Below are 26,580 nucleotides of genomic sequence, written 5' to 3' on the forward strand. Positions count from 1 at the left end.
ATTTTCTGTGTTGACGACATGACAGCACAGTGAACTGCAAAACCCTCTGGATTCACCAAGCTTTCATATTTCCTTGGTAACAGAACTACATCTGGAAGTTCTGTGATTTACTCAATGTGTTCAGTCTCCACCCACTTCATGACTCTTCACCCCCAATCACACTTTTTAACGTCCATGTTTTTGTACACAGATTTTATTTTTTTTTTCCAGAATCTGTAGCACATTTTCATTTGTTGTCCCCCCTTTGTGTGGCAGAATTCTATTATGTGGGATTTTAATTGTGGTTCTGGAGATTTCATTACCTACACTGATTCCTTTCAATTAACAATATTGTGATTTTGCTAGTTTGCTTTTTATTAAGTAATTGAACTTGTCTGTGATCCTTACATGAGCTATTTCCTTATGCCCTTTCACGGTATGACAACTTAATGGTATTTTTCCAACCCTACTCTACTGAAAGGTTTTTTGTTCCTAGGTGATACAAGGGTCTAGATTAGAGGGCATCAGTAGGTGCTCTACAAACACAAACGTTAAAGCCCTAAACTACTGCTTGTTATAAAACTGAGAATGCTGTGAACATGTTCAAAAACTGGACAGCTGTTTTTGTATCAAAAATGGAAAAGCATATTGTCCTTTTTTGAGCCACAAAAGCAGTATCTTCTATTTCAGCAAGTTAAGTGCAAAAAGCTACTGAAGTCATTTCCCTCTAAGCTCCACCTGGATTATATGAAATTTTGTATATGAAAAGATATGGTTGGAAGAAGCTACTGCACCATGTCTTCCTAGGAATTGGGAGCACACAATTGTCACTGTACTTACAAACCCTTTTACTGCTGCTGCCTGAAACTGCGGAGCAGTTAAGTGATTCTGTGTAGGGTCAGCACTGTGTAAATGGAACTCTGGATGACAAAACTGTAGTGGCAGTATGTAGAGATTATGAAAAGCTGAAAGAGCTTCTTAAAATGAGCTGACTGAGCTAGGGAAATAGTGTACTGACTCAGAGACTTTCCTACATGACAGAAAACTGGTTGAAGAGAATATGCAATCAGAAATTTGTTCGCTCAAGCATTGCCAGGGATGTCCCAAGGACTTCAGAATAATAAAGATGAAGGCACATTTCCTCCTGGGATGAGGATTTTTCAACATTTAGACATTGAAAAGTAGCCTGACGGGTTTTTTCTTTTAAACAAAATAGTAACAACTTTCTATTAATGTTAAAGGAGCATTAAGCACAGTTGAAAAGCAGCTGATTTACTTGGCATTTAATGTCAGCTATCCTTAAATTTTGTTACTGATGTGGCTGAAATTTCAAGCCAGTTAAACCCACTTGCCTTTTTCATTATGTGTGTCCACACTGTGTGTCCCATGGTTATTTTCTAAGTCCTCATCAGATTTTCCAAGTAGTTCGTGAGCTGTACTCATATTTTCTTCATCCATTTGACTTTTATTTACTGAAAGGATGGGACAGTCCAAGGTGTTCTCTGCTGGAGAAGTCGCCACTTTCTCCAGAGATTCCTCCAGCTCATGTCTGAGTTCATCTTCAGAATCTTCAAAATTTCTGTAAAGTAAAATGATTGTATTAATTAAATATATCTTTGTTACAAGCCTTTCTCCTTTCACGATATTTGAGATGTTTTTTTAAACACTTTATAAAGATTATACCAGCAACATGCATGATGTTTCTTCTTTCTCTGAGACTGCTTATTTGTAACATAAGAGAACAGGCACTGCAAAGCCATGTTAATAATTCTGCATAACATTTTTAATGACAGAGTTGGCATGTGACCTATTTCATTACAGAATTAGAAATTAAATCAGTTGTCTCTGTAAAACAAGCTTTCTTCATTTATGAACGTAACAGAACGTAAGAAAAGCTTTAGGCCATGCAGCCTGTCCTTTCATGAGAACTCTTCAGCCGTATGGGTTTTTCCTCTCATGTGCTTGACTTACGTATCTTCACCATCCGAGCTTGGCTCAGGCCTGCCTCCATCAACAGCAGCAGTACAGTAGGATTCCAGATCATCCTCCTTGTTTTCTTTTGTTGGCAACATAGTCGATCTCCCTTCTGGAAAGGAAGAGAAATGTTCATTTCAATTATGAAAATGTATGTGAAGTAATAGTGAGTAAGTAAATGCTTGAGATTTTTTTGTTGTTCAAATTACAAGAAGGCAACTACCTTGCTTCTGTTGGTCTCAGTCACACCATTTTAGTCACTGGTTTGTAACTCCTGCTTAGTGGTTTGTAGACCATAACCAAAGGACTATAACGGTTATGCAGGAAAGGTGATCTGATGTTAGTAGGTTTAAATCCCCAATCCAGGGGTCTGCATGTGGGGTAGAAAACTTAGGAGAATACTGTTTGGGAAGGACTGAAAATTGCTACCTAAGTGTTGCTGTGGCTACCTAAAACTCATTTTCAAAGACTGAGAGGTAACCCTAGCCTGACGGTGTAAGAACAATACTAAGAGTTGTTGTTTTAGTATGAAGATTGAATTCAGCATGTGATCCAACAGAAATCTGTCAGTTTGCCCCGTATGCCACAATGTCAGCTTGAGCAGCAGGGCAGAACTGGGTAGTGAGAGCGTGCCTTACTTTGATAAAAGCAACAGCAATTAGAATACCTGTCTGAGTTACTCTGGCTTTAGCTCTGTGAACTGCCAACATTTGCAAAAATGTGGTTTGAATTTCTGTTTTTCCAAAGAGCTTGTTAGGCTCTGAGAACACATGTATGCAAGGCATAATTAGCAGAAGAGTGCTGACTGCACGGTTCCAAATGAAACATATTTCTCACGATCTATTAAAACTGTTGGAACTTGGCAGGTACACTTTAGCTGGCTTAAAAGTCCTGTCATCCAATTATACACTCAGCAGATTGGCAACTGTGCATAAAACCACAATGTCTGGTTACATTTACGGTATCTTCCTGTGGAAAACACTCTGGGCTTTTAGCTAACCACTCTGACGTGAAGCAAATGCCATTTTTCAAACAGTCTGCTCCTTTAGGAAACTGAGCTGCAGTGTGAGCGAGTTCCATCCAGCTGCAGCGGCAGGACCATGTTGGGAAGTAAGTCACCGCTGTAGTTTAAGTCACCGTGCACTACAGTTTACAGCTGTTCTGCAGAAATCTGTGTATTTGATGCTTTTTACTGGGTTCTTCAAGAGTCACAGGGGCTAGAACCAGGTTTGTGCTACCTGTCAACTTAGTGGCTGTAGTAGCTCACCTACCTCTCTACCCGAGCCAATGAAGGAATTAATTACATCTGAAAGCAATAGCCAGTAAGTAGGGCTCGTCCTTGTCCCTGCAATGTCCCTGGGAACAGCATCATCCTGAAAAAGGCCTTTCACTGCCACAGCACAGAGCAGTGGCTGCTGGGACAGGCTGCCCCTGTTTTGGGGGTTGGACTAGGTGATCTCCTGAGGTCCCTTCCAATTCCTACAATTCTGTGATTCTGTGATTCTCCTAGTTTGCCAACTGCTTCAAATGCTGGTTCTCATCACAGACCCTCTGCCAATGGTAGAAGAAACAATCACAGAATCATAGAATGGCATGGGTTGGAAGGGATCCCAAGGATCATATTGCTCCAACCCCCCGTCACAGGCAGGGCCACCAACCTCCAGGGGTGGATCTACACAAGGCTGCCCAGGGCCCCATCCAATCTGGACTTGAACACATCCAGGGACAGGGCATCCACCACTTCTCTGGGCAGCCTGTTCCAGCACCTCACCACCCTCTCCTTAAAAACCTTCCCCCTAATATCCAATATAAACCTTCCTTCCTTTAGTTTTAATCCATCCCCCATGTCCTGACAGTGTCTACCCTTTTAAAAAGTTGATTCCCCCCTGTTTGTATGTTCCCTTCAGGGATGGGAAGGCTGCAATGAGGTCTCCCCGCAGCCTTCTCTTCTCCAGGCTGAACAAGCCCAGCTTCCCCAGCCTCTCTTCGTAGGGGAAGTGCTCCAGCCCTCTAATCATCTTCATGGCTCCTCTGAACCCTCTCCAACAGTTCTATATCTTTCTTGTATTGGGGGCCCCAGATCTGGACACAGTACTCCAGAAAGGGCCTCAAGAGGGCAGAGGAGAGAGGGACAATCACCTCCCTGTCCCTGCTGCCACCCCTCTGCTGATGGAGCCCAGGATACCGTTGGCCTTGCGAGCTGCAAGAGCACACTGCTGGCTCATGTCAAGCTTCTCCTCTACCAGAATCCCCAGGTCCTTCTCAGCAGGGCTACTCTCCAGGAGCTCTTCTCCCAGTCTGTATCTATGTCTGGGATTCTTCTGGCCCAAGTGCAACACCTCACACTTGGCAGTGTTGAACCTCATTAGGTTCCCTCGGGCCCATCTTTCCAGCCCGTCAATATCCCTCTGGATGGCTTCCTTTCCTTCTATTGTGTCAACCGCACCACTCAGCTTGGTGTCATCCCCAAACTTGCTGAGGGTGCACTCAATTCCATCAACGATGTCATTGATAAAGTTGTTAAAGAGCACCAGTCCCAAGATAGACCCCTGGGGGACCCCGCTTGTCAGACTGGCCTCCACCTGGACACAGACCCATTGACCACCACCCTTTGGCTACGTTTTGTCAACCAGTTTCTTATCCACTGAATGGTCCACCCATCAAATCCACATCTCTCCAATTTAGAGATAATAATACACCAAAGAAAAACACCCAGAACTCACAGTAACAATCATCCTACCTATTTCTTCTTCAAGACGGATGAAGGAATCATCAGACAGCTCTGCCTTTGCTAAGATGTTCAGGAGTGTTGCCGGTGGGGTTTGTTTCCACTGCTTCCTGTTTTCTGGGATGTCTTCAGGCAGAATAGCACAGTCAGCTGAAGAACAGGGAAGTTGTCAGGTCACTAAAGCATGACGGTGGCTGGCCACTGTCTTGTGTCAGATTCAGACTTTCTAGCCTTGACACCGATGCCTTCCCTTTGGGTAATGCTGGAACCTGCTTCTTTCCTCCTTTGAGGAATGCTCCTTTTTTTTAAAGTATTTTACCTGATTGATACTGTAAAGAAAAAAGACTTTGGACTGTTTTTCACTAAAAATTTCTGACACCAGTTTTAATGCTCAGTAAACTGCTTGTTAAGCCTGGAATAGACAGGTTGAGCTTCACTACGCAGTCCTTGCTCTCCAACATGTTTGCTTCTTGGGGCTGACAAAGCTTCAGAGAAGAGTTCCTGTTCCCTTCCACTCTTTCATCTAAGGCAGAATGAGCAAGAAGTGGCATATTCTGTTTTGTCTTCACTGGCCATGTTGGGAACATGCTGTAATGCTGGAAAAGCTCCTTGTTTGCAGCAACCAGTCACTGGAGATACCTGGCTGCCTGGGAATACGTGCCCTGGCACCGTAAGAAACCTAGTGATTAGCCTCTCCTGAAATGGAACACCACCATGGCTACACCTCTGTGAGCAAGCACCTGTGGACTCTGTAGCCACACTCGTGTGTGGAGCAGGAAACCAGAACTCCACCACTCTGGGGTGACGTTGGCCACTTACTGCCCTAGTGTCTGATCAACTCCAGACCTGAAAAAGTGGTGTTGATTAGTTGCACAGACTGGCATTTTTAGCTGTTGTTAGCCAGGCCACGGCGTGATTCATAAAATGCAGTCCTCTTACTATGTATGAGCAGCACAACAGGATCATACAGAGAGGAAAATGATGACTGCACTCCATGGTTTAACACATACAGTAACCTCATTTATTTTGAAGTCCTGCAATTAAAAGCCTGTCAGATCATGTGAACACTGTGGCATGGAATTGTTTTGGCAAAGATCTGTAAGTAGTCTGGCTGCATTTTAGCAGCTCCCTGCTTTCACTGAAACCCAAAACTTTCTTACCAAGTTCATTTTCAGCCATAGTAGGGCATACAGATGTGACATCAGCATCAGCTAAAAAACGCAGTAGAGTCTCAGAAGCTCCAGGTTGCCAATGTTTTCTGTTTGCTTTTGTATAATCTATGTCATTGGCCTCTAATGGGAAGAAAAAGGGAAGGCAACGTTATTTAATTTTCTTTAAATAGAATTCAATGTGATTATAATATTAAGTGATATAGAAAGAGCTCATCAGATAAACTTGCTGTAGCCTGGAGCTACTGAATTTACTTAACTCCCAAGTAATTTTCTGGATTAATTATCAGCATTGCATTTCCCCAAGAATCACCTGTTTGGTATCCAGCCAGTTCTTCCAAAGCTCTACCTGTATGATCTTCATAAACATCCACCAACTTCTCCTTAAGATCCTCACCATCCATAAAAGTTAAAGTCCTACTGAGTTTATCTAGTACCTGAAAAATACAAGAGGTTACTCTGGAAAGAGAAAACAAACCATAACTAATCACTTCTCCCCTTACTGGGTTTGCCAGCCATTCTCACATATGCAGAGGAAAATTGTGTAACAGAAAGGGAAGCAGCAGGACTCGTCAGTCACACTGTGATTTGTGTCTCAGAGGGCTGCATGGTCCTCTGCAGTGATAGGAAACAGCAGAATGACAAAGGAGTGCTTTAGGCATTAAGAGTATCTATACTAGAAAGGAATTGTATTTTCAATGTTGCTGTTATTTAAAAAATAACTTGTAAAAGACAAGTTTTTTAAGAAAATAAAATGTACTAATAAAAATCTTAATAGGTAGTATTGCATGTCGATCCACCACAGATGTAATTTTAATAAATGAAATCACATAATGTTGTGAAAAAGAAACAGAAATGGACTAAGACAATTTAAAAATGAAATTTAGCATTTGCAGACTAAGTCAGTTTGGTGATGAGTTCTTCCCCTTAAGCTCAGTTTACCCAATTTAAACGTCTGCACTCCATCTTTTACTACAGAAAGACTCACCCAGATATCATCCAATTTTCTACTAAGGAAAGATATTTCCCAATTTCCTTCCTCTTGAGGAAAGTCAGAAATATGCAACATGTCAACAAATCCTCAATAGGAAACTTCATTCTAACGATGGTAGAGGATGATGGCAATGAAAACAAACCATAGGTCAGGGAGCTACTGTCATGGTTTCAGATTACCAACTACAACGTACCTCTGCCTCTTGAATGCTGTCTTCCTCAGGAACACATACATCTAAATCAATTTCAAACTTCACTCCTCCCTAAAGAAAATTCACACACTTCATTAATTTATTTTATTAAATTTTAAAAATGTACTAAATGTACACAGTTTAAACTAACTGCAAACTTGAAAATTATTCTTCTATTAAAAATCACTTCTATTTTACAGTAGTTTTCTTCTGTTTAACAAGATTATTTAACTAATTGGTCAAAAACAGACTTTTCTAAATATAGTTTATGGATGTTTTCATAATAGACCTTTTCTCCACCCATGTCTCAGTGACCTTATGGTCAGAAACCTTCCTGTTATCTTATGTGCCTTTCCATTCAAGATCCCTCTAGATGGCATCCCTTCTCTGCAGCGTGTTGACCGCACTAAACAGCTTGGTGCAGCCAACAAACTTGCTGAGGGTGCACTCAAAGGACAAAAATACAGCCATAAGGATGAATACCTTTGTAGTATATTTCTTTTCTAAGATTCTTTGGTCTTGCCTGTCCAGGAGTCTGGCTTGCTTAAAGTTTTCTTCTGTGTCCTGGAAGGAGAAACAAACCCCAACTTTAAAATATACTCTTTGGAACCAGAATATACCCTGTGGAAAAAACCTTGTTTAAAGAGTAACCATAGTCATTTATTTCCTTGCATGTGTTATATCTGTAAGAATATTCAATTTGTTGCCTTATTTGGACCCTAATACCAAAAGTCATTATAATTCTGGCAAAACTGAAAATAGTGAACTTTGCATAAAGTGCAAACCTCCAATTTTTAAAAAACCCAATGTTTGGACAATACAGTGGTGTGTCAAGAAATAAATATTTTTTTAATGATGTTATGCAAGATGATTCAGGCTGATTTCATTCCAGCAAACTTTGGAAGTTATGAAAATCAAGATTATAATGGAAACCTATGCTTGTAGGAAGTATAGCCATGTTTCATAGTATCTTATATTCTGGTTACACCTAAAAAGATTTAATTACTCCTTTTCATATTCCTGTGTTAGGAGCTGTCAGATAAAAGCAAAGTAAATAATTGCATGCAGCTCCTTCAGCAGTCTGCTGTAATTAGGGCACATTCTCAACCTCAGGTGAAACCACAACAATTACCAGATTTTACTTATTAAAAATATCCATGCGGTTTCTCCAGGAGATGGAATGTCCATGAACTAAGGTGACATCAACCAGATGCAAAATCTAGTGGCTATTTTTGATTATCATGCATTTCCTGTTAAATCACTGGGAATGTAATTTCTGTTTTCTCATGGCTTTGGCTGCCTATAGCCTACCTTACCCCATCAAGTGATGTGTGAATTCATTTTAGTAAAGACCAGACCCAGGACCTGTGAAAACCACTGAAAAGAATCCTACTGATATTGGCAGGTTTGACCCAAGTTCCAGCTGCAATGGGGCAGCGATGTCTGTCACCAGTTTATGTGGGAGGTTGACCCATGCTCCTGAACAGTGCAGGAAGTCCTACACCACATGAAGCAAATCCTGACTGAAGAATCCTGCTAGCTAGATCAGAGCTGATATCCCTCCCAGAACAGACTGGGAATTTGCACACTGAGATTAATTTTCATAAATTCATTTCATCTGAAGTGGACTTCTTGCTGCAGAACTCCATGTGCTCTGGAAAGCTCATCTGGTGTTCACAATGCCAATATTGCAAAATAGAAGTGGAACTCTGAAATTCCACTCCAGTAGCTGCTTTGGTAGGTTTTGATGAGAAAGCAGTCAATGAGTACTGTATCTGTAAAGCTTTGGCTCTGCCTCTTCCTCTTGCTTATCCCAAATTTTTCTTTCAGTAAGGACTCCACATAAAACTGGATTCTAATTCCCACAAGTGCTACTCTGAGCTGACACAACTGCTGTATCTTCTGCATAGAATTCTTATAAAGATTTACACTCTGAGTGGCTTCTTTACTTCTCTCAGAAAGCAAGGGAAAGAAACATACCACAAAAAGGAATTAAATAAGGGTACACCCTGATACTTACAGATGAAAAAGAATTACCTAATCAAGTCAGTACACAGACAAAGAGACCAACCTTCCATGTTATTCATGAGGGGAACCTAGGGAGACCTCCACACATGGTGCAAGAATCTAGTGAGATTTAAGCTTTACCATTTTCAGATTTGTCACAGAGAGTGAATCAAAGACCAAGCAGGACTTGCATAAAACATAAAAAGTTCTGTTAAGACTGGGAGATGGCATTGATACCGGAAGTGATTCTTCTGTTCCAGCTGGATCCTTGTTTTCAGACTGGTCCTCAGCTTTCCCTTGCCTCACAAGATAGGTTTTATCTTGTATTTTTTGATTCTCCTACAGAACATTTTTATAAAATGATCATTTCAATTTCTAATCAAGTGTACTAGCTTAAAAAAAAAAAAGATAAAAGAAAAAGGAAATAATGATTATGAGTATATCTGAGCTTTGTTACCTGGAGTAGTCCTGCTCTAAATCTCAATTCTTTCATATCGCTGTGGTATTCTTCCCGAATTTTCTGCAACTCTTGCAGGTACTTCTATTAAAAAACAGTAAGGTAGAATACATCTGTATTAGAAATGCATACAGAAATAACACTAGATAAGCAATACATTCTATGAGTATCAAGCCATGTATGTATGAGAAAAGGGGATCAATGTCCTTTAATGCCAATTTTAAAGATGGCTTGATACTTCCTGTTAGAGGACATTTTGAAGTTATAACTTTTTCAGAATTTAACCTTTTCTAAGTTTTTCAGACTGTTTCCTGGTAGCTGTTCTGTAGAATTACATCTGAAACAGCTAATTCCAGGAATCACCTAAGCACTGTCTGAGTAATGATGCTGAGGTTGCAATCCAAAAATAGAGGACTAGAAATTAGGAGGAAAAAAAAATAGTATTATCTATTATACTGCAATCTGCTCCCCAAAATGAACTCAAACCTGGTAATATTTTCTTGGAGAAACTTCAATATTCTCCTGCTTTGGAGCAAAAACTTCAAACTTGGCCAAAAGGTAATGTTTGTGTTAAAGACATCTCTGTTTCTTTTTATGTGAGAGTCTATCTCTATTTTCCCATATTACAAATGGACAAAACTGTAAAATTTCATTTTTTGGCAGATTTAGTACAAACTTCGTGGAACTAAAGAGCAACAGTCTCTGAAGAATGTGTACATGAGGAGCATGTTCTTATTCCAAAGCCTGATCATTATATGAGTTAATATATTCATATTTATTCTAGAACTTTTTATAAATCAAAGATAGAATGGTTAAATGTATTTGCATGTGCTCGTGTAAGAAGTATCTGTTTGTTTTCTCTGTCACCCAAAAGCAAAACCAGAAAAGTATATTGTTTTTCTACAAAATAATCTCCCAAAGTTATAACACACCAGGGAAGTAGCATGCATCACATCCTATTACATTGCATTGTAAATACCATAGTATGACTTACAAGCAATGAATATACATATATAGATAATGCAAGGATGACTATTTTCTCTAATTTGTAAATGTAGTGATCTGTTGTCCTCCAACATTAGTTTTTCCAGTGATGTAACTCCTCTAATCTCAGTAGAAGGGACATCAAAATCGAAGTCATGGTTTATGAAATAATTATGGGCACCAACTTTTGTGCAAGTCCTCACTGGTTTACGTACGATGGAACCAAATGAAAATAGCTTATATTTTTCCAAGTGGTCAGATGGAAAAGAATCATTCCTTATGTAAAGAGTACTATTACTACTGAGTGTAAGAAGACAGGTTTAAGGAGCTAAGGAAGATAATTCATTTACCTGTTCTTTCATTTCATTCTTTCTAGACATGTCCTGCTGATGTTTTTTGAGATGCTCTTCCTTTATTTGCTCCTGCTGTGTTTGGTTGTGATGCAGGTCAGCAGAGGACGGTCTCAGTCCCTACAGATGTACAAATAAACCCCAGAGCAAAGGAATTTCCATTTAGAATCCTTGGTACTCAATCAATTCACTCTCCGGGTTTCACTGAAGAGTGCAGTAAGGGAAGTGTATAGTTTTGAAGGAAAAATTTATACTAGAATTTTCCTTTGCTACAGTTTTGTACTGGAAAATAAAACCTCAAGATGAGCAGGCACTGCAGAGCAGATCAGTGAACTCAAGAGAGCAGAACTACCCACCAGCTGTTAGAAAGACATCAGTTCACCTTTTGGATTGTCATTCCGTTCCTTTCATAGATTTTATTCTGTGATTTAGTATTTACTTACCAGCTGTTTTTCCACTTTAATCTTGTACTGTTGGGCTTCAAAACACCTCTGAAGATATTCTGCAGACCTGAGAGAAGAAATGTTATTTCACAGATCTGCTGCAGAAATAATGTTCTACAGGTTTTATCACATATGACAAACAGAGCTCTCTTTGTACTGCATGAATACATAAATATGGGTAAAATATGAACAATACAGAAAATACAGAACAATAGGAAAATAACAAAAAGAAAACATATCCACTTCAGGCATTCTCCTCCCTGTGAGTTCAGTTACATTAGCTTTCTGTAGAACGTGGCAAAGTCCTTCTCCACCTTTTATTTGCTAAATGGTACGTGACAGTGCTAATGAAAATAAAGTTCTTTTTCCTGATCTTCAAAAAAAGTGAAAATTGTCAGAATGGAAACTGGGCCCCTCAGTTTAAGAAGAACATCAAACTCCTTGAAAGAGTCCAGTGCAGGGCCACCAAGATAATGAAGGAAGTGGAACACCTTCCTTATGAGGCCAGGCTGAGGAAGCTGGGCTGGTTTAGCTTGGAGGAGACTGAGGGGTGACCTTATTAATGTTCATAAATATGTAAAGGGTGAGAGTCAGGAGGATGGGGCCAGGCTCTTCTCAGTGATGGCCAGTGACAGGACAAGGGGCATCAGGTGCAAGCTGGAGCATAGGAAGTTCCATGTGAATATAAGGAGAAATGTTTTCACTGTGAGGGTGACAGAGCCCTGGCACAGGCTGCCCGGAGAGGTTGTGGGGTCTCCTTCTCTGGAGACGTTCAAAACCCACCTGGATGTGTTCCTGTGTGATTTAGTCTGGGTGACCCTGCTCTGGAATGGGAGTTGGACTAGATGATCTTTTGAGGTCCCTTCCAACTCCTAATGCTCTGTGATTCTGTGATATATTTAACAACTTTTATATTTCTTTTCTCCTCTGTGCCTATCAGCCAAACTTTGTATTTATGTAGATTTATGGTTTCCATTTACCTTTTTTTTATATGTGTGTATATGTATATATAAATAACCATCAGTCCCTCTAAGCTCACTGATTTCTATTTATTTCATTTCCTACATTCAGAATCCACTTACACCCTGGAGAGCCAATCTGGATTGACTCCCTCCTTAAATAAGGCACTAGAAACAGCTCAGACACAATGTTCTAAAGCTGATGATCCTTAACTGAAACATTTTAGCCACTGTCATCACTGAATGAAAGTTAATGATTCGGGCAACCGTAAAGGAGGGATCCAAAAGTAGGCAGTATTAAAAATTCCTTACCTTCCTTTTTCAAGGTTTTCAAAGGTTTTCCATGACTAAAATGGCCCATCGTGGAATGGAAAGATAAACTCTAAAGTAATAAAAGGGTTGTATCTCTACTTTATATGAGAAAGGCTTTGAAGTAAACCAACTGCTAGAGAAAGGGTCTTTGTAGCTGAAACCAAAAAATAAGCTCAGCAGAAAAAAACCCAAAAACATTTTCATGGCCTGTTTCCCCCTCTGTCCCCTACAGGGTAGAACTGCTTTTGGTCTTTATATCGCAATGGTCCTGGTGGGAAGGAAAGTGGTGGTTATCCTTGATACAATCAGGAAGACTACAAAAAGCCTGTGTTGTACTTCTCACCCAATAAAATTCTGAGATTTGGGAGACATTTTGACAATGTGTCCTGGTTTCAGCAGGCATCAAGTTAATTTTCTTCCTGGCAGCTGGCATAGTGCTGTGGTTTGTATTTAGGATGAGAATAATATTGATAACACACTGATGGCTTAGTTGTTGCCAAACAGTCAAGGGCTTTTCCACTTCTCACCCTGTCCTGCCAGTGGCAAGGTGAGGGGGATGCTCAAGAAGCTGGGAGGGGACACAGCTGGGACAGCAGACCTACAGGGATATTCCATGCCATATGATGCCATGCTCAGTATGTAACTGGGTGAGCAATTGTGCATCACTAATTTTGGATATTCCATTTTTATATATTTATTTATTCCTTTTCTGTTCTACTAAAATGTCTTTATCTCAACCCACAAGTTTTAACTTAATTTTCTCCCCCATCCCACTGGGGGAGGGCAGTGAGCAAACAGTTGTGGTGGTGTTTTGGCTGCTTGCTGGCTTAAGCCAAGACACAATGAAATGTCAAAGATCAGGACAATACATTCAGAAGGAATTTCTGGATTGACAGGAACAGGAATTATGTTATTGTACAATAAACTTTGGTTAAAAAAGAATCAAAGACTAAGCAGAGAAGGAGTTATACTGAATGAGCCATGTCCAGGTTTACCTAATCAGGAAGGCTGGTAACTCATAACATGCATGACACTTCACCACTAACAGAGTGAGAAAAGTTACCAGTCAGGTGGTGGGGGTGGAGGTGCAACTTGTCCTTTTAGTTTATAGTATTCCTCGACTCTTTGGCTGATATGAGAAAGGTCATAATGCACATTAGCCTTCCTCTGCAAGTTGTCGAGCTTATCATAGTAATGACCATAATGGCCATGCACTCTAATACTTGCTGGGCTCTCTGCCATCTGAAATCCAGAGGTCTGTGGCTGAAAATAGAATAAAGGGTGTTAATTCCCCTGTTCATACTTGTATCGGTACCAATCTGAATTAACTTCCTGTCCCTCTCGCCAGTCTGAGGGGGCTGGCAATGAAGGCTGTCTACAGTATAGTTAGTGTAAGTTTTCCAAATCCTTTCACATATAACCAAGAAACTTCTTAACTTACCTTTTGCTTGTCCCCTGTCTCATCAACTCCTGTCATTAAGCAGCAGCTCATACTGTTGTGCAAGTCAATCAGCATGGGGCTTTGTACTCGCTAGTGTCATTGCCCCAGAGTCAGTCACTTCATTGCTCTGAAGCCTAAAGCACTGAATTAATTCCAGGAGAGTCTCATTTTGCCATGTGAGAGCAAGGGGAACCTGGGAGGTAGTTTTGGGCAGTATAGGCACTGACTGCTGCTTTCAGGGGAGCAATGTGCTACTTTATTTCACCATCTCTCTGATGATGTGCCTGTGGGAGCTTGCCTTTCATTTCTCAAAGTCCTTACAGTGATGAAACATCCCTGTATTTCTACTGTGTGACAAGACCATCTTTTCCATTTATCATAAGAACAACAGAGAGAAAGTGATCATCTAACTGCCACTGTGTGATTTAAGTCTGGTAAGACATTCAGAAACTTTTCCATGGTGGGAGTCTATACAAATAAATTTTAAATCACCTAAGTATCCCTTCAATAGATGAGAAATACACTGAATATTCCTTCCTGTTTTCCTTCTTAGAAACACTGGAAATAGGCTCATCTACCTACGGTATAGTCCAGGTTACAGTAGAATATAAAGGAATTATCTATATAAGAGTAAATTTTTCCACTGCCAGTAATATTCCTAAGGAAGAGGTAATGTCAAAAAGTCCTCATCTTGTCCTTCATCAAATTAAGTTTTGCAGTATGGTGTAAAGAAGTATGGAAATCCTGGGCAACAGGGAGAACTAATCAGGCCATCTGAGAACTGTGGCCAGTGAAGCAGGTGCCCTGGTGCCCTGGCTGAGGTACTGAATGCTGCCTTTGCATCAGACTTTAGTAGCAAGACTGGCCTTCAGGAATTTCAGGCCCCTGAGACCAGGGAATCTGGAACAAGAAAGATGTACCCTTGGTGGAAAAGGATAGAAAATACACAAGCAGACTGTAGTAATGGGATGCACCCACAAGTACTCAGGAAGCTAGGAGATGTCATTGCAAAGCCACTTTTCAATATAATTTCTTGCTCATAGCAGCAACTGGGAGAAGGGCTGGAGGAAAGCAAGTGTCTTACCTTCAAAAAGAGCAGGAGGGAACCACAAACTGGTCAGCCTCGCCTCAATGCCTAGCAAGGTGATGGAAAAACTAATCCTGGAAACCATTTCCAGTCATGTAAAGGACAAGAAAATCATCAGGAATAGTCAGAATGGTTTCACCAGGCTTCATTTGGATGGTGGAAAGATGAGGGAACTTTCCCTGTATTCCCAGTATTCCCATGTCCCATAGATCAAAACACTGTGGACAAAATTCTGCCTTTGATTACAGCTGTGCACAGTGAAAGGAAGTTTAACCCTCCTAACTTAATCCAGCTCTGGATTTGCACAAATGTAACTATGAGGAAAAATAAGTCCTATATTCTGTGCAGTGACAGTATTATCCACAGGTAGTGTAAGTGATTGCTTGATGGATGCAGTCCTGGGAACTCCACATACCCTACCACCAGCTACTCTACCACAACTGTACAATTACTGCTGTGAGCTCCCAGTCCCTAAAATGTGCTTTGCTTTGTGTTCACCACCACCCAAGACAGCACTACATGCTCTTGAAGATAAACATAAAGGTATGAAGTGACGCCAAGTAAGAGGCTGGACAGAGCATACAGCTGATACCCAGCCTGAGGAAAGAAGGAGGTGGAATATGAGTGAGGGACACAAGTGGTTGTGAAAAACTGGGAATTTCTGCTGTAGGGTTTGATCCCAGTTTTTTGCAATAAGTTATCTGAGACAAGGACAGTGGGTGCTAGTGGGTTTGCCCATGAATGGAGGGTTTCAAGGATCAGTGTATTTGCTTCTATAGCAAATATGTAAATAGAGAGTTTGCTGGCTATGGTGCAAATGCAAGTGCAAAGCATGCCTGACTCCCTTTGTTACAAAGGACCGTACTGAAGCAGCCTAAAGTCAGTGCTTCCCATTTAGACTTTCTAAAACACCTCTCCTGAGTCTTCAGGAGTGCTCAACTGTCTTTACTGATTTAGTGTAGGCATTAAGCTATATTTAATGCATCTTAATGAGGCCTTTTAAAGGGTCTTTTCTAAGAGCAGGAATTTGCCTTCAAAGGATGATTAAGTATTATGAGAATGCAGATGTACAGTACCTGAAAAATAGGCTGTTGCCCTCTTGAAGGAGGTTTCCTTTCATTTCTTTGAAATAATTCCTGTTTCTTGACAGCCATCCCCACTCCAGATTCTGGAGAAACTTGGTCCCAGACTCTCCTTTTTTGAAGTTTATATGCTTTTTAATTATGAAAGATTAAAAGGTTATATTATGTGCTCCCTATGTAATTAATGATCATATAGTTGCAAATCATAGTATGGTGCATACACCTAACACTGACAGACTGGGCTAACAAACACTCCTTATGTCCTTTCATCATCATCATCACCTCATCACTGTACTTCACAGTTCCTAGAACTCTTAGAATGTTCTTAGAATGACATGCTTTTATTATGATGTAAAGTGGATCTTATTGATTGGTTGAATGAAGGGGAGACCTCCTTAAACTAGAATGCTGACCTCACGTTACAACAGAAGACAGGACGCCTAATTGTTAGGCTAGGTGCCTACCTGCTTAGGCATTGCCCTTCTAAAGCTATCTCTCAGTATTCCACAAATTGCTAGCCAATATTGTAGTATAAATCTCCTTGAAAGTCATTTCCAAAATAACCTGGGTTCCTAAACTACTGAAGACTTTTTTTAAAAAAAAAAGTCCACAGTGTAGTCCAGTAACTATTCTCACAAATCTGTTTGAACCACTTTAATACTTCCAAATATAAATTTAAGGAATAATTATGATATACCAAAGATTGTAGAATCAGGGAAAGGTTATGCTCCCAGAAATATGCCAGATATTCAGCCATTCATACAGAATCACCATTTAGTCTTATTGATGTTTTCTAAGAATCTGTACACAATCTGATCTATCATGAGCTACAAAACCAAGTCTCTTACTGTCTCTCACAAATATATTTCACTTATAATATTTTTAAAATACATTTTATTTATGTTATTTTGTTAAATATGATGGACTGTGTTTTGCAAGATTTTTGCATTTTACCACACAGATGGGCAAAATTAAGGAAGGATGTTTTTCATGTGACAGACCTAAACTGCATCTAGACCAAAGCCTCTCAGTTTTGTAAATTCTGTGCTTAAAAGAATTAAGATTAATGTTTCAGCACTTTCCTATGGCAACTTTTCTAGCTGAACATCACTAACAAGCTGGTCTTAAAGCTGTCTTTTCCTGAACAGGACAGTGGTGCACTATCTAGGGTGAATGTCTATGCTGCTGCAGTTCCCTCTTCTTATTATTTTTAACCTGTGTGAAACTCCCAAATAGGCAGCAAAGAGTGGAGAAAATTAAGAACCATCATGTATGTCATAACTAAGAAATGTGAGCGTAAAACTAATGTTAAATAGTATTATCATCACCTTGTATCTGCTTGGCTCCAGACTCCGATGGTGAAGGCCTTTTTCTATGCATCACAGTGTGACTGAATTCTTCCTCTGTTATCTAAAAGAATAAAAGGTATCTGATAGAACTGTTTATTCTACTCTGATACATGTTTTCCTCTCAGCAAGCAGCAGTGCAGGCACTTACCTCAGGGGGCAAATACCTGAGAACCAGCTTCTGCAAGAAGGGCTTCCTTAGAATAGAATTGATGGATGGTCGATCTCTTGGAGAGATTTTCAACAACTGGGAAACTAATATTCTCAAATCATAGGAATAGTTGGGAGACACTGGGTAAAAATATCCTCTGCAGATCTTCAGCATCACCTGGTGCAAACTATTGCCTTCAAACTATCAATGAAAACAGGAAAAAGTGGGCTGTAAATACTGCTGCTTGGTAATGACAGACTAGACACCCGAACTTGAAAAAAGACACTTTTTTCCTCTTTTACACAGAAGCTATGCAGTCTCTTCACAAATCCTTTCATGCTAACCATCATTTCCTGTGGAAAATAAGTATGACCCCTCTCTGACTGCATTTTCTGATTACTTTCTCCTTGTTTCAGTTGCATGACTTAGGAGGTCTGACAGCTTTTGTACCTGGAAGAGTTTTATTCATACTCTGCTGTCACATGGTGGCAGAGATGCAATTTTTCCAGAGTGAAACTATGATTTATATTCCAAAAGCTGTTTAACAGAGACCTGAATACACACTGTCTTCACAGTGTTCATGTTCAAAACCTCACTCCACAAAACTTGACCTTTTCCTTCCATGTTCTCTCAGGAATCAGGATATAATCTTGATTTTGAACAACCGATGCCACTCAGATAAATCAGCCCTCTCAATTCAGCAGTGTCTTCAACAGGTCAGCATCAATACAACTTTTAGGGCCACAGAGAGGTAAAAATAATTTTGGAAGCGAGTTATTAATTTTATTTTTATTTATTACTTTATTTACATGGCTATTTTGAAGGTGGTGTAACCAAAATTTTACTTAGCTTCACTTGTATTTACTACCTACATCACCATCAAGTCCCTAACTTCAAATTTAAAAAATGAGCAGCAATATGCAATAAACCCGCTAATATTCATAAGAAACAATATTATTTTCTCACTTTGTGAAATACGAGGTTCTCCTCAGTAGTATACCCTTTCTCTCAGCACAATTGGTATCAATGCTGCACAATTAGTATCAATGCTGTTCTGCCTTTCCCCACATCCAACATAAGCACAAAGTGAACTTTTTCTGGATGCAGGAATCAGGTCCTTTCCTGTTGTCAGGATTAGTCTCTGCTGTGTTCTCTTCTCCACATAATACTCACCGGCTGAGGGTTATCTGAGGCTCAGATCAAGCTGAGGACAACATAGCTTCCTGAAGATGCTATCTCAGTTATTTTCCAACATGAATGTGCTTCCAAACAAAACAAAACCTTTAGGAAAATGCTTCTGGGGACCCAAACTGCTTTCTGGGGACCCAAACTGCTTTCTGGGGAAATATGTGCTTCAAACTCTTCATGAAGTATAGATGCAAATTTTTAAATATAAGTGAGTCAATTTATATGCCTGAGGTCTAACCTTGAAGTTTGGCTTTAATTCTTTCCATTGTTCATCTGCCTTTTGAAAAAGTTTATTATTTATTAAAGAATAAACTATATGTTTGAAGCACATATACACAAACTCACATGTATCTAAGTTGTAACAATACAACATAAACCATAGCATTTTAGTATGCACTTAATATGAAAAATTAAACACTAGCACTGACTCTTTAATATTAATAAATAAGCTGAAAATAATTCTAGCAGCCCACTATGCATACTGTTATTACTACAGTTTTTCCAGGCTGTCCACTATCTTATTTAAAAGTAAGATAATGATCCGGTTCTATGGTACTTACAGGATGCTTTAGTGCACATAGCTCATAAAGCACACAGCCAAGAGACCAAATATCCCTGTGAATAAAAAGTAATTAAAGTTACAGGGAAAAGACTATAATCTTTTCAGACATATACTCAGTAACCCCTTCTCAGCTCTCAATTTTATCACCATTATTCCACCACAGATTAATATTGATGCAACCTTAGCATTTTCTTAAGATGCATTGAAAAGAAAAACAATTAGAAATTTCTTATAGTTGTGGTACCAATGTTTCTATGATACCTAACTAGGTGTCATCATTATCATTGGAAAAGGTGTATGATATAAAGAACGCTTGCCTAATATTTCTAGCAGGATGAAAGGCAAAGCTACCTCTGGCTGACTTGGTGGTTAAGGAGTCAATAAGGAACTGTGTGAATAACACCTTAGAGCTGAGATACTAGTCTGGGGTCCAGAGCACTTGGTGCTTGTCATACCCTACACACAGGGAAGAGGGATACGGCAAAAGGGAAAAAATTCCATTTTACATTTCACACCACTACTAAAAAGGAGTATTAAAAGAGAAAGACATTAAACATTAAAATTTAAAGTATAAAATACTTTACAAAACCAAAAAGCATAATTATGTTAAGCTTGTAGATGAATCCCAATGAATTTGTGATTGCTACGCTCTGGACACTGAGAGTCAAAATACAACCAACAGCGCTGTGTAGTGTAACAGTTCTTGTATGACTGATGCATCTAATTATTCTACACAATAATACAAAATCTCACAAAGAGCAACACGTGAAACTCTTGGTGCTCTGCAGAAATACTGATTTAAACCATGATATTACTAAAGTAAGTTCTCTTGTGCCTGCACACCCTCATGCATAAGCGTATGAAGGAAAGACTGGGACTTACGTTTTGTTGTTATAGGGTCGATTTTCACAGATCTCAGGTGACAGATAATAGGGGGTCCCTACACAGGTATGGGCAAAATCCATAGTGCTAATGAAACACAATGAACAAAACAGCTTACACACTGGCAAACTTTACAAGTGAGTGAACTAGATGAAAAGGCCGTGAGGGAGGTTATTTTGTTGATCATATTATGTTGATGTATTCAACAAATAGTTGAATAATTGAACACCCCAAGAAAAACTGAAGTTCTGTGTAAAAATGACCAACAATTTATTAGTGGAGAGTGTCTGCACTTATCCTAAAACTTACTCTAAGTTTTTAATGCTCTTCACTTCCTTTTTTATGAGGCACCAGGAATGTAAAAGCAGGAGCTCTGCCTCTAGAATCACTTTCTGTCAGCTCTGCAGAGATTATGGGAAGACTGGGGCTTCCCCACCCTCTGTCCTACATATAACAGAAGCCCAGCTACTAGGCAAGATGTATCTGGGGTTTCATTGCACAATGGTAGTTGTAGGATAACAGAAAAAAATGTGGTATCAGACCCTTTGTATTCCAGACCTCTTGAACAAGCACAATCCCCAATTTGCATGTTCATGTTGCATTCCAACCATTTATAAACAGACCGACTTGGTGTAGGTCAGAGAGTAACTAAACAAGGTTCTTACCTGTTCAACTGTCTCGCTATGCCAAAGTCCCCAAGCTTTGCTACCTTTCCATTATTGCTAAGAAAAATGTTCTGCAAATAAAAACAAAACTGGTAGGCGACAATGAAAGATGGCAGAGCTTCTTAAGCATATTTTTATGAGACAAAATCATCCCCTCCCCGGGTACTGCTTTTACTACCTGTGCTTTTACATCTCTATGTAAAATCTTCTTGTCATGAATATGCTTCAAGGCCAAGGAGATCTGCACAAACCAACTCAGAATCTGCAGGGAAAGTTAAAGGGAACAGGTATCTATCAATTTTTGAGACTCTAATGTCCAATGGGGCATCTTACTGAAATATATAAAGTCAACAACAAAATCTAAAATATGTAGATCTTATACAACATAAAATAGTAAGAAATAATATTTTTAAATTAATGTCATAGAATTTTCCTTTTTTTTTTAGTGCTACCACAAAACTAAATGGAAATAGATACCTGCAGTACTTTCCCCACCACGTTTTCACTGACTGTGACAGGATGAGCACTTGAACAAGGACTGAAGAATCATGTCAAACAACAGCACAATTACTAGCCCTTTATTTAGCAACAAGTGAGTTTGAAGAACAACTAAGACAAAATTGAGAAGTGTCTTCTTAACCCTCAGTAGTGGAAGTCACACCATACAGTTACAGTATTTGTAGACTTATTGAATGTGGTCCAGAAAAAAATCAGAAAGGGATGAAGGACTGAAAGGCAGTGAAAGAAGGAAGCTATGAAGAAAGTCAGGAAGCACACTGGTTTATACTTCATCCTTGACTCAGTACAGCTCTTGAATATATACTTAAGTTCAAATATATGTGTGTTTTATTGAATAAGGGGTTTTGGACTTAGTTTGGAAACAAAAGTGCAATGTGCTTATATGCATCTCTATTTAGGAAGATTAATGGTCATGAAAGACTTTGATTCAAGTGACAATCTTCTATTTTGCAGTGCTTCACATTAAGCAGATTATTTCCTGAATAGGGCTGATGCCACAGATGAGGCTTTCTTAGGCATATGTTTGAAAAGATAAAGATATTTTAACAATGTTATATTAAATTGGGCCCTTTGCTGTCCTCTCATGATTGGCAGATGTACCTTCAGGTTCTATAATCCATTTTTCTATCTGTACTTCCTTTGCCTTTCTTTGGATATGTATTATTCCATCTCGTTGTCAGGGGGTTTGTGTGCACTGGTTCTCTCTCTTGTGTTTTCATCTGTGGTTTCATCCCCTCATTATTTTCTCTCATGTTCTCTCTGCTGCTAGTATGTTTCCCAATAGGATCTTAAAATTCATGATTACTGAACCAGGAATTTACTTCCAACTGAATTCTACACTAAGGAGTTCCTCTTTTATTACTAAAGCAAAAAGAAAAGTTGAAACACTTCTTTTTTTTCCCCACTTTCATGCTTTAGAGTCTATTTCTATTAGCAGGTTTGATACTGTCTAGCTAGGGTTTAGGTAAATTTTCATTGTACCTGCAAAAGTGGAAGACTATCCATGACTTAAAAAACTCAAGAGTTCAGTACAGAAAGTCCAATATATAAGAGAAAATCTCCTTCATAAAGCTAAATGTTAGTAAAAAAATAAAGGAGTACTTAAGGAGTACTGGCAAATTCTGATTCTGTGAATTGCAATACCTATCATACTCATCTATTAACAAAATAAAATACATGTGAGCCTGTTCCATAAGCAGTCAGAATTCTGAGCTTACTTCTCTGTGCTGGTTTAACAATTTAAATGGCATCAGAGAAGTCTTGACACAAAATAAATGAATGATTTACCACTGGCTTCAGTATAAAGCATGATGAAAACAGCATAAACAAGTAAAAACTTGTATATAATACATATCCAAATAATTCTAAAACACCAATTAAGAACGTCTTTCTGACTTAGTAGGTATACTAGTAATACAAAGAAAAGGTGCATCCACAATGGAAGGAGCAAGGGGCTGGGGGAGGAATAGAAATGGCATCAAAATACTGTTAATGGATTGATTTAAGATCTTAAAGCAGTGTAAAAGGCAAACTCTGAACTCCCATGAAAATCACCAAAGTTTCTTTTAAATGTTCAATTATTTTAACAGGTCGGGAAAGAAACTGGATAATTCAAACCACGTGTTTTACACAGCATGTTCTTTTCTCTAAGGATAACTTCTCTCACCTGGTCCTCATCAAACAGTACTCCATGCTGCCTATTTATCCGCTTCATTAGATCTCCACCGTCACAGTATTCCATCACAATATATAGCTTGCTCTTTTCTGAAAAGACAAGTGGGAGTTTTCCTCTCTTTCTTTATTACTCATTAACAAAGCAATAAATCCTTTCCATTTTGTATGGCCTTTCTTTCCAAAGGGAGCAGTTAATCCTACTCCTCCTTTTCAAAGAGTAACAGAAAAAAATGGATGCTTCCAGTGAAACTTGATGCAAAACTAAGATGTGAAAATGTATTTAAATAGAGATTCACCAAAACATTAGGTACATGAGAAAACCCTCAAGAGACCATGCTAAAAGACAGATGTTCTTACAGGCAATGCTTGGCAGAATCTTTCATAGTTGGGACTGTTCCCCAGTAATAACTAAATATACAGTTGAGCTTCAGGAAAACATTAAAAGCAGAGTGTCCAAACAGTAGAAATAAACAGCATGGGCTACTTAATACAGAAACTCACTCTATTCTTACTTCTCTGGGGTCCAGAAGGCTACCAGATCTACATGCCCCTTAAAACATTCACAATCCTGATCACAGAAACCACTGAACACGAGCTGTAACTACAGCATTCATTACATAAGGCGCTGCTTATGACAGATGTCAGCAGGAAAAATAAATACAGGGAGCAAGCTTTTATGGAGAACAGACTTCCTTCCATCTCTCTCAGTCTGAATCTTTGACTGATATCTCAAAACGTGGTTCAAGACAAAAGACTATCAGGATCTACTTCTTGCTATACTCAAAAGCTCTCTTCTACTAAAACTCCTAGAAAAGTCGCATTAAACTCCAGACTCACTGAAGATCAACTTGAGCAATGCAGACACCCCAAGATCTAGCACTCATAACACAACACCTTAGCTCCCACCCACACAAAAAAGGGCAAGTGCTGACTGAATCTGATACCTCATGTTCATTTAAAGATTTGAGTCCTGTGCCCACGGGTAAATAAGGGGTTTGGGGACAGGCTCCAGGTTGGGCAATATTATCAAGGTAAGTTTGGCTGCCTTCCAGTCCCATAATCACAAATAAAACAAACAAACAAACCTTGCAATGCAGCATAGAAGGTTACGATATTGGCATGCTTCATCTTGGCCAGAAGAATGACTTCTTCCTGAGAGGCTTCTTTTTCTTTTATGGGCATCTACAAAGAATTAAGAAACTGTGTGCTAGAAGTTACATATTTAACTCTTTTCCAAAATATTTTCAAAAACATCAAATCATTCCTGCAAAAACTCTGCCCTGTTGCATTAAATGGAAAACTTTTATTTGGCTCATTGTGATCACACTTTCATCAGTATTGTATCTTTAAAAATCATGTTTCTGAGTATCCATCCATCAAAATGTCCTCTTATAAAATGGTTCTGTTGTGGTTTAACTGCAGACCATGCAGCCCCTTGCCCATCCCTCCCCACACCAAGGGGATGAGGAGGAAAATAAGAAAAAAACCACCCAATTTGTGGGTTGAGATAAAAACAGTTTAATAAGATAATAAAAGGTCATCATCATCATCGTCATAAGTGGCAGTCATGCACAAAAGAAATGGCTCACCACATACAGAACACTCCTCCAAGCCCTGATACCTGGTCTGTTTCCGAGCACGGATCCCACCTCCCACTGCTTCCCCAGTTCCACCTGGAGCAGGATGTTTGATGGTGGGAACATCCCTTTGGCTGGGCTGGGTCAGCTGTCCTGGCTGTGCTCGCCCAGCTGCCCGGGAAGCTGGAAAGTCCTTGGCTTGGTGTAGTCACTACAGCTACCTACCAACAGCTAAATGCAGCAGGGTGTTGTCAACAGTGTTCTCACCCTAAATCCAAAACACAGCACTACACTGGCTACTAGAAAGAAAATTGTCTCAGCTGGAACCAGGACAGTTTCTCACCCTCATTTTTAAGAAATAATTTTGACATATAATCCTGAAAGATTCAGCGATCAGAAAGTGAATGAATCACATTCTACCATATAAAAAATGTATTTTAGGACTTCAAAGTAGTATTTTTCTGTATCTACATCCTGATTTTGAACAAGTGGGATCCACAACAGTATTTTATCCACTTCCATTTTTTGTATTTTGTGTGCATCAAAATCCAATAAATTTTTTTATTGGCCATGAGCATAGAGAAAAACTATTTTTTATTTAGCTGTCATTACTAGCATACCAGTTTTTCTGGGTTTCAATCTGTAAGGTACACAGCTTGCTCTAGAAATGATGCATACAAATTCATTCCTCTATAATTTTCTACTAGAAATTCACCAGTGTGGCCCTGATTAGCAAAAGACCTGTCAGGAGTTTATAGGTACTCATGGAAATTGACTGTTGAAAACCCCATATTGAAACCAGATGGGAGTTTAATTGCCTTTCTGGAACTAGAAATAGGAGTGGTATTCCCCCCCGTCCCTGAGCTAGTGACCCTAATGTGCCTCTGCAGTCAGAAGAAAGAAAGAGAGTGCTTTTATGGCCTGATTCAGCTCATTCTAAACCAGAAGTCTAAAATGCACACATGATCCACAGCTTCCTAAAAATACGTATTTCTCTTTTCTCCTACAAAGGGAGCCTAGCCAAGCAGCTCAGGTGTGCTAACAGCTACAAGAATGGAAATGTAAAATTAGATTAGATGAATCAAACTGCCATAGATACCCATGGTAACGGGAAAGACTGTTGGGAATTACTCGTGTGTGAAAATACGGACATGGGGAAAAAAAGGAAATTAAAAAGTTTAGAGAAATGTATCACAAAATTGTGACTTGTTATTTCAGGGGGCAATAGTTTTGATGTAGTTGAATCATCTACAGTCTGAATTAGGTAGTGTCACACATCGTAGGTGTAAGTTTTGAAGAGAACAAGAATTGAAAGCAAACACTGTTAATATCAAAATATGTATTTTGTCTACGATTGTAAAAATCACTAAATTAGCAAAGAGTCCAGTCTTCAGAAAGTTGAACTCTGCATAATCAAGATGGAACTACAGAGGAGATAAAACATAACACAAGTTCATGCCCTAGTTAAACCCAGTTAGCACAATCAAGTAAATTACTGCTGTTATCATCCAGGTTTTGTCATTTTACCTCCGTTAAATTGATCTCTTTGATAACACACTGCTCATTATCCACTTTTCCTTTTGCCAAGAATATTTTGCCAAAAGATCCTTCTCCAATTTTTTTAATTATTTCATATTTATCCATTATGTCTTGGTCTTAAGGCAGTGTCTAAAATAAAGAAGTCATCATATTAATATTGCACCCAATACATAATGTGAGTTTGTACTACAAACCCAGTACAACACTACCTTTTAAAACTGCCATTTTTCCACATTTTTTTAATTGCAGCTCATTCTTCCTCAAAATGTCCCCACCTGGAAGTCTGCAAACTCTTGTGGATCTGAACTTTCAATAAACGCC

At 39.2% G+C, this 26,580-nt stretch overlaps 1 protein-coding gene across 1 annotated transcript; it reads right to left on the reverse strand.

Moving 5' to 3' along the window:
- Positions 1-1,317: 1,317 nt before the first annotated feature.
- On the reverse strand, positions 1,318-26,364 carry NEK5 (NIMA related kinase 5; the record flags this gene model as incomplete). The annotated part of the gene is made up of 22 exons (XM_084280393.1): positions 1,318-1,558; positions 1,951-2,065; positions 4,694-4,831; positions 5,842-5,973; positions 6,164-6,287; positions 7,038-7,106; positions 7,518-7,598; positions 9,279-9,380; positions 9,499-9,582; positions 10,833-10,952; positions 11,276-11,342; positions 13,610-13,809; positions 16,151-16,287; positions 17,485-17,566; positions 17,654-17,854; positions 19,402-19,456; positions 20,286-20,372; positions 20,951-21,021; positions 21,129-21,212; positions 23,136-23,233; positions 24,229-24,325; positions 26,248-26,364. The coding sequence occupies 22 exons, from the start codon at positions 26,362-26,364 to the stop codon at positions 1,318-1,320; spliced, it is 2,502 nt and encodes an 833-aa protein (XP_084136519.1).
- Between the last annotated feature and the right edge of the window lie 216 nt (positions 26,365-26,580).

This window comes from Gallinula chloropus (genome assembly GCF_964237585.1).
Source record: "Gallinula chloropus genome assembly, chromosome: 1".
In the NCBI taxonomy this organism is placed as follows: Eukaryota; Metazoa; Chordata; class Aves; order Gruiformes; family Rallidae; genus Gallinula; species Gallinula chloropus.